At 31.6% G+C, this 9,247-nt stretch overlaps 1 protein-coding gene across 1 annotated transcript; it reads right to left on the bottom strand.

The window, feature by feature from the left end:
* Positions 1-3,844: 3,844 nt before the first annotated feature.
* Positions 3,845-8,651, bottom strand: LOC143559876 (uncharacterized). The gene is made up of 7 exons (XM_077048315.1): positions 8,309-8,651; positions 6,350-6,399; positions 6,195-6,240; positions 5,979-6,056; positions 4,229-4,321; positions 4,085-4,152; positions 3,845-3,950 (listed from the first exon to the last, which is right to left on the bottom strand). Exons 1-7 carry the CDS (start codon positions 8,612-8,614, stop codon positions 3,845-3,847), a joined length of 747 nt encoding a protein of 248 aa, XP_076904430.1. The 5' UTR covers positions 8,615-8,651.
* Positions 8,652-9,247: the final 596 nt, after the last annotated feature.

Raw genomic sequence — 9,247 nt, 5'->3', positions numbered from 1 at the left:
TTTATTATTAAGTGTATTATCTATTCTTTTTATTAACTTTTTATTAATTTTTAGGTGTTCGGGTCCCATGAAGAATTGATGAATTGGGTACAAAACTTGGCACGCTCTCTTGGTGTTGTCGTCGTCACTAAAAGATCGAACAAATATCCTAATGGGTTCGTGTATAAAGTTGTAATCATGTGTGATCGTGGCGGAAAATATAAAGTTAAGGATTCAAGTAAAGTTTCTGGCACAAAAAAAACTGACTGCCCATTCGAATTAGAAGGGAAATATTCAATAGAATATAATTCCTGGACGTTAACGATGATATGTGATGAACATAACCATCCGCCTGTACAGCATATGGAAGGCACGTTAGTGAATGCATGCAAAGAAGTTTTCCCGAATGCTACTCAATTACTTTGTAGATGGCACATTAGTCGCAACATATTCAAGAACTGTAGGCAATCTATCAGGTCAGCACGTGATTGGGACAACTTTCTAAAATATTTATAAAGATATGTTTGTCAGGGATGTAAATTCATTGTATCATGACTTGTGTTTTTTTGGGTCACCTTGTCCAGAAGAACACTGGATGAAAATGCCTGAGGCAGGTGTTCTGATTGCCAATAGGTTTGGTGTTATCATCCATTCTTTAAGCATGTCAGGCGGTACCACTATTTTCCCATTTTGGAGTGGTCCAGAAGAAAGTCAACATCACAGAGCTCTTACAATTGCTTTACAAGGAGAATCCCCAATGCCTGTTATCACGCCTTATTGGAATCTTAACAATATTAGCCGGTCTGCAGTTAGGTGGGAAACAATGTATAAGTCGCGTCTAGAACTGTACAGCCAACTTTATCGTCCTGAAAGTGGGTTTGTGGATTTAAGTGATTAATTATTTTAGTGTTTTTACATTCATAATGAACTTGTATTTTCGTATTTATATATTTGAGTACATTTTAGAAGACTAGTAATATTCATAATTGTATAATAAAATATTTAATATACTATTATTCATACTAGTATTGCAAAAAACTAATTACAATAGCCTTTAAAAAAACCTAATTAAAAAATAGATATTAGTAGTTTAAATAATTATTATGTAATGATTAGTAGTTATATTTAAATAAAATAGAATAAAAATGATTAGTAGTAGATTAATAGGGTTGACTTGGTATACCAAATAAAAACTTTTGGTATATTTAAAGCCCCCGTTTTATCCTCATGTGTAAGGCTTGTCAATTTTATGTTGATTGGCTAGGATACTAAATCATGTCAGAAAATAGAATCATGTGTTGTTAAATTTAGTTACAACCTTATTAATATCAACATCGCCATCATTACTTGTGTAACTAATGATGAAGATGCTGAAGAATTTATGAAAACTTGATTTTTTTTTGTCCACTGCCGACTTGGTGTGAATGATTGACATAAGACGAAATTATTTGTTATAATTATTTTGATTTTTCTTTTAATTTTTGATAGGTTATAATTTGTGATTTGTATTTTCATAAAGCACGAAAAAGCGCCAAACTCCTTAATTTCAACTTGAAATTGTAAAGATAAGTTTTATGAAACTCAAAAGACGGTGAAACTTGATACGATTGGAATTGAACAAGTTGAGAATAGTCATAAACAAGTTGACCGATTTCTTGTAAGAGTATTGAATTAGATGATAGTCCCCGCCGTATAGCTCAGTTGATTAAGGGGGCGTAAGACTTTGAACAACAATAAAACCAAATATGTTACTATATTATATCACATTAAAAAGATATAGTAGGTAGTATTTCAAATTTTTTAAATTGTTAGAAACTTCATTAGTAAAAATTTGGAATTGTAATTGAATACTAATATTTCAAATTGATATTTGTTATGAGTTTGAGATCATATATCAAGTGATGAGAATACTAAATGATGAATATGGTGTCTCTCCCTCCAAAAGTGAGTTGGATTGTTTAAATCCTTACGAACGCAAGTTAAGGGGAGTTTTATGTGAAAAAATTTTGCAGTTCAAAAAAAAAATAACTAAAGGGTGAATATTAACTATCTAAGATAATAAACGTGGACCCTTAGTACCCGTAAGAAAACTATAAACCAAGAGGGTAATGAGTAATTAATGATGTAAGATATGATTTGCTATAAGAGTGAAAAATACTAAATCCGACATTGTTATCCCTAAATTATCCCGACATCATATTACACATAAACTATTGTGCAGACTACATGAATCAGAAACTTATGATTGATTCTTATAAGATCATACCTTTATTTTCTGTTTTTTTCCCTCAAATTTACAACTAATGAGAGTTGCTAAATATGCCATCTAGTGCATGTTTTTTCATATAATTTTCTATAGTAATTTAAGATTTAGGAAGATTTCAATATCATTAGTTATAATAGTGGTAGACCATATAACAAGTATTGAATTTTATAGATTTGACTTTAATTAAATCATAACTTTTCTATTAGTCAATGACTCAATGGTACATTTTTCCTCTCATAAAAAGAATAGGTGGCTCATGGTTGACAATTTATTACTATCTATAGGCTATGGATTTACCTACAACTTTGTTTTTTAAATGTTATTCAACCAAATTAATATAGCATGAAAAGCTAATCCTTAAGTTCTAAAGGTCTCCAAAAAAGAATATGCAATAATTTGGAAAACGAATGCAATGTTTAGAGTTGACTTCTTTAAGAATTAAGTAAAAGGTCTTTTGCCAAGTGGAAAGAGTGCAAGTTTAAAAACCTCTCTAATCTCTAAAATCTTGCAAATCCTTTTTTTCAACTACCAACCCAATTACTAAAGGCGGACCATACATGTCCGCGATCACAGAAAACGCTGGGTAACCCAAGCCCACCATCTCCTGTTTCATAATTAAGAGAAAACCTACTGCCCGAAGGACCACTACAATAAAATTCGGTTTGGACCATATCTGAATTTGAGACTTTGCAGTTTCCGGCCCAAATTTTCTGTTCCTCTCCAATACATAATCTTAACTTATTAGAATTTTATAAAGTCTTTTAGTAAAAATAAATATAAAATTGTCTCTACACGTAAACCACATACGCATATACGTGTATATATGCATGTCTGAATACACACATGCATAGATGTTTTTGTTACCAACAGATTTTGTATCAATAACTATGAAGTTTAAAACTTGATTATATGACACATTATGGTTGATGTCCAAAATCATACAATTAAAGGAAAATGGCCTCTCAACTCTCAAGTTGATGGCTTTGGTTTGTAAAACATAATGTTTTCAATTGGGGCAACTTTTAAGCATCCATAAAGTTGAGGACATACTAAAAGTTAGTTCACAATAAGTTTAATGCATCATCCAACTTGAAAGAAAGAAAGAAAGGCTAAACACCTATAAGTTCCAAAAATGGTCCTTAAAAATAAGTCATACTCATGCATTTGGTAATGATTTGAGAAATGGATTGCCACGTTCTCAAAGTTGAATTTTTGTTCATAAGAAAATGATTCTTTTTCACAAAGTAGATAGATATTAGGATCCCTTAAAGTTTATAAAAGTAAATAAAAGACAAAAGGTACTTTATAATAGTTGAGAATATAAATTGGTCATTGGTGGGGATACAACCATGATTACCAATCTTTTTTGAATAATAATAATAATAATAATAATAATAATAATAATAATAATAATAATAATAATAATAATAATAATAATAAAATATATATTATGTTATATACATTATCCTAAATTTTAAATCAATGAAAACCATTGTTGTTCACATGAGGTTCTTACAAACACTACTTATTATCCTAAATTTAATTCCTATTATTATTGCATAATTTAATAGACCAATTACATTTTGATACTGCTCGGTTTCAAGCAATCGGGTCTGTTTTTGGATGTTGGTCGACAACTGGGGGCAATAGTAGTGCGAGACGGTCTTTGTACCTCTCGATTCTTTGCAGCCTTTGAATTCTTAATCTACAAAAAAATAGCATGATAAGTGTTTACTTTTTGACTTTTTAAGAGTCAACAAGTTGAAAGTTTTATAAAAGCTCGGTTTACAAATGAATTAAGAAGTAAGAACACGTGTGAATATTTTACCTTGCTCGAACCTTTTTGCATGCTTAACATGCTGTTGCAGTAACTCCTTAGCAGACAAGTGTTCAACATCTTCGGTTTTCTGAAACCAAATAAGGGCAAAACGGTCATTTGTTAGGGATACAAAGAACGTGGTACAAGTGTACATATGTACAAACCTCCTCAGCTTCCATGTCATTATCGTTTCTTGGTTCTACGATGGCTGCAGGCAGTGGCTTTGGAAGAGGCTTCACATGATCCACATATTGTGGCTGTCAATGATTGATGGCATCGGATTAAATATTAATTATACAAAACACGCAATGAACACGTAACATACACACATATTGATAGATATACGACATGCACTAAAAATCAACATTGCTACTCACTCCAGTCACAAATTATGTAACTTTTGATTTGGGGTGTACACAAGCCGAAACCGACTCGTTTAATTTAAGAGAGCTCGAGCCTAAATCGTGCCGAGCTTAAGTCTAAAGCTCGAGCTTGACTCCTTAATAATTTTTAAAGCTCGAACTCAACTTGTCTATTATTGAAAAATATTCCATCAAGTAATAACCAAATTTCTTCGACGTTCCACTAATGTCAATCATACTTTTTTTTTCTAATAACAAAAACCACTTAAGTTTCATCAATATTGGCCCATTGTCGTGTAATTTTTTATAACCGTTGGAAACTTTGAAACTTATCTAAATAGTAATCAAGTTTCATGTATTCCATTTAAGTCACCTAAAATCGCTAGGCGGTCCCTAGGCGGCCGACCCCCTTGGAAGGAGTACTCAGAGTACTCGGAGAGTACTCGGACATTATAAATATAAAGAAAATTAATTTTTGGGTAATATATATAGTTCAAATATCATAAGCTTACTAATATTTAAAACAAAATAAGTTAATATCAATAAATAAGAGAAATACATTTTTAAACACTAAATTATTCTAAAAATGTTAATCATTAATTAAAAAAAAATGATATTCGCTCTTTAATATTATAGAAATACGAATTATGTAGTATTTTTTAAGTGAAAATAGACCCAAGTTAACCGATTAGATGTGATTCTGACTAATGTTGACCACCTTTGAACAATCTTTAGTAACTAGGCGGAGTCAAAGAAACTCCCCTCGGCACCATACTTTGTAGCGAGTACTCGGAGAGTACTCGGCCTTGTAGACCTACTTTTACAACATTGCCTAAAATAAAGAAAATAGCATTTATAAAAAAATCACACCAATAGAACAATCAATGAAACTTAATTGAGTAGTTTTTATAATTCAAAAATGTATATCAGTGACTTTATTGGAACAATATCAGTAATATTTATTATGTACTTATATTTATCATATAAAATAAAAGTTGATAAATTTATATAAATAATAGGCTCACAGGCTTAATCAAACTTGGTATGTGAAGCTCATTATTAAATGAATTATGACTTAAGAACGAGCTCAAACTCCTTTCGACTCGAGTTTCAGCGAGTCGATCTCAAGTAACTCACGGGCCGCTATCTAAGCCAAAGTATAATGGAAATGTTTGAATACACATCATTTAAAAACACCCTTTAACAAATGAAGAAATCTTGCAAATTAAAAGCAATGCTACAAAAAGATCATAATACATACAAGCAAACAAAAGAGTATGATGAGATATAATCATATATGCCTGAAAAAGTATTATTAACAGAGCAACCATAGGGAAAAAAATGCTTATAATGTGGCTGGAGTGGTATAGCTGTTAAAAGTGGAAAAAACAATAACTTACATGTTATAAAGAACATTGTTGACTTGCTAAAGTAATCAACAAGTGACACATGTTATATATATTTGATTTCAACTATTTTCTTTTTCATGGCTTTAAGTTACCAATGCATTGTATGCTAAAATATGTGAGAATTAATAATAAAGCAAACATACCTGTTTTTCCAATATTAACCCGTTCTTTAACCATGATCGGCATTGAGCATAAAGTGAAGTGCCCTCAGAAACTTGAACCTACAAAAAATCAAAAAAATAGCACCGGTTAGAAATAACATTTGAGTCGATTTATATACACATTGTGATAAAGATAAGTTGACATAAGATTCATCATAATATAATCAAGAACACATAAGGAGAATAAAGTAAATCTACCTTTCTATCTCTAATATTGACGAAACTATCGTCGCCATTCGTATCCCTACAATACATAATAATATAAAAGGTTACAATCGTCTAAAAAAATGAAGACAGAAACTATGAACGCGAAATGATAATATTTGACAAGTGGATAGCTAGCATGATACTACCTTTTGTTTTTTAAGCTATTATCAGCAACAACTGATGATTGTCCAGCAACCTGCAGGTGATAAAACAGTATGCACAAAAAATATCACAAACCATGTGTCTGGTTATAAATATAGAAGCAAAATAACAGATATATGCATGAATGAATAAATGAATAAATATATGCTTGTTATATGAGCATTCTACTGATATATTTTATTCTCTTATTTTCTTTGCGACGAAATTGAACAAGTTTCTAAATATTTATTACTCGGTTTATTATACAAAATTTTTGCTAATTTTAGAATTTTCATAGATTGATCAATATCGTAACTATCCAACTTTAGTAAACTGATTATCGATTATCGAAATATGTACAGAAATATCTGATTATCGATTATCCAACTGGCCATATGATTCTTGAACTGCAAAATTACTCTTTTGTTCATTTATTAAACAAAGATTGACACAACTTTTGTTTATGTAATTAAGCGAATGAACAAGAACAGATGCCTCGTTTGTTCATTTATGTTTGTTTATACTCATCATACTATGATCGTTCATGTATGTGACTGTAAACGAACACGAATCAGGCCTTGTTCATGAACAGGAATGAAGTTGTTCATGAACTGTTCACGAACGCTTACTAAAGGAGATTTCTTGTTCATGTTTGTTCATTAAGGAAATGAACATGTTCATGAGGTTCACGAACACTTACCGAGCGTAAACGAATACAAACAAATGTTCATAAACATAAAAAAACAGAGCGGGCGTTCATAAACACAAACAAACATATATATTCATTTTAAAATAAATTACGCATTTTTCATCATAAAGATTTTGAAGAATCCACAAAAAATAAATAAGTACTTGATATAAATGTCCAAACATAGTCGGTATAATTATGAGGGATGTTGATGGGGGCGTATAGTAGTTTAGTAGAACTAACGTTTCAAATTTTAAAACCTAAAATAAATAGAATAAAATATATAACATGTAAAAACCTTTAAATGAACAGACACAAATGAGTGAACGTAAAAGAGTATATTACCAAACATAAACGAACGAACACAGCCTCAGTTCATGTTAGTTCGTTTAACTTAACGAACAGAATGTGTTTTCGTGTTCGTTCATTTATTACGAACTTCCCAGCGAATGATTCAATTAATGAGCATATAAGTTTGTATTTTATGGAAAGGGGAATTATGTTTTATCAAGACAAAACAAGAAGAAAGCTTTCGGTTTCTAATCTAGTGCAGTTTATACTCATCATTTTCCCTATTAAAATTAATGTGCTTATAGATGCAATTTAGTGAAATCCACTCCATTGTAAAGCTAACAGTAGCAATCAAATTATAATTTAAGGTAACTAAACAGAACCATTGCAATTTGAAGGGGTGCTGAACAGGTCACGGCCTCACGGTAGACCCGAAAATTTGATACAAACCCAAACCTGAAATCGTGTAAGACACTTGAACCCAAGCCCAGCCCGCGTATTGTAGGTTGACCCGAACATGGCACGTTCGACCCGAAAGTTATTTATATGTATATTTCTTATACATTTTAAATTTACATTTTTGCAACATAAAATACAAACTTATATAAAACAATTACATTTAAATTATAGCATCTTATGGATCAATTTCCATTTTAGTTTTAAATTTTAGCATAAAATACCTAATCAAATTGAATTCCTACATAAAAACATTTTGAAGAAAAAATAAAAAAAATGGGTTTGACGGATCAACCCGCCAGATTAACCGAAACCCGACCCAAAACCCCTTGCCGGTTCACCTAGAAATGAGCCGAAACCCGTTTATACCAAACCTAAACCCGCAAATTTCGTTTTGGGTTATTTTGTGTATCCGGTCCGTGTCAGAAATTCACACCCGCAGGCCAATTTCCAACAAAATACACCAAAATAATAATGATGATAATAATAATAATAATAATAATAATAATAATAATAATAATAATAAAACCTTGGTATGATTTGCAGAAGAAGCAGTGGTGGGGCCCACAGCAGGTTGCAAATGGGGGTTAATGAATTGATCGGAATTGAGTAACCGGCGATAAGGGTAACCACCGAAATTGGGTAAATTGTGATCAGAATTAGGTCTTGGAATAAACCCTTTAACTCCAGTGGCCGCCGGTGGTTGTTGTTGATGATGATGATGTTGATGAAGAGGTGAATTGTAGAAGATTGATGGGTGGTGGGAGTGTTTACCACGCGCCACTGATGTCAAGTAATCGGCGGTGGGATTTGATGGTGGTGGAGGAGATGACATTGTCCGAGGAGGGTTTTTAAGGATTCCAATTTGACTTGATGATTGATTGTGTTGTACGAGGAAGATTGATCGTGTTGGAAAGAGTTTAGCGGCTTCTTGGTTTTAAAATCGTTTTGATATTTAACCGTGAGTCATCGTGTTTTTATGATCGACGTTTTATAGCACGAATAAAAATACGAGGTGTTTGATTTAACCATCAAAAGGAAAAAATCTGAACACACTATGTTGTGTTAATTGTTTATTCGAGTTAAAATTAGACCACTGCATGTATTAATTTTGAAACTGGTACACGAAATCCCACACTCCTCTTTTTAGTGATCTAGTTGATATATTCCGAGACTTCATCACACAACACAATCTATAGAAGGGTTATGAGCTTGTGACGGAGTTGCACATCCTTCTCATTTGAAGAAGTATTTGATTGGCTCCTTGTTAGGATTGTCACTCGTGAATGAGTGTTCCTGGCTTATTCACAGAAAACTTGGATTTAGATAGATAGTGAATATAATGATTTAAAATTACATATATGTTCTTTCATTTTTTTTAACTAAAATGAACATGTGTTATAATATTAGCTCTAATTATAACAAGATTATTGAAGTAATAATTGAACTTGAATATAACTAAGAAACA

The sequence above is a fragment of the Bidens hawaiensis genome, unplaced genomic scaffold (genome assembly GCF_021521415.1).
Source record: "Bidens hawaiensis isolate Kalapana, Puna unplaced genomic scaffold, B.hawaiensis_p1.1 tig00020106_1, whole genome shotgun sequence".
In the NCBI taxonomy this organism is placed as follows: domain Eukaryota; kingdom Viridiplantae; phylum Streptophyta; class Magnoliopsida; order Asterales; family Asteraceae; genus Bidens; species Bidens hawaiensis.
Note: the sequence above shows the minus strand (reverse complement) of the source record. Positions and strands in the feature narration are given on the sequence as shown.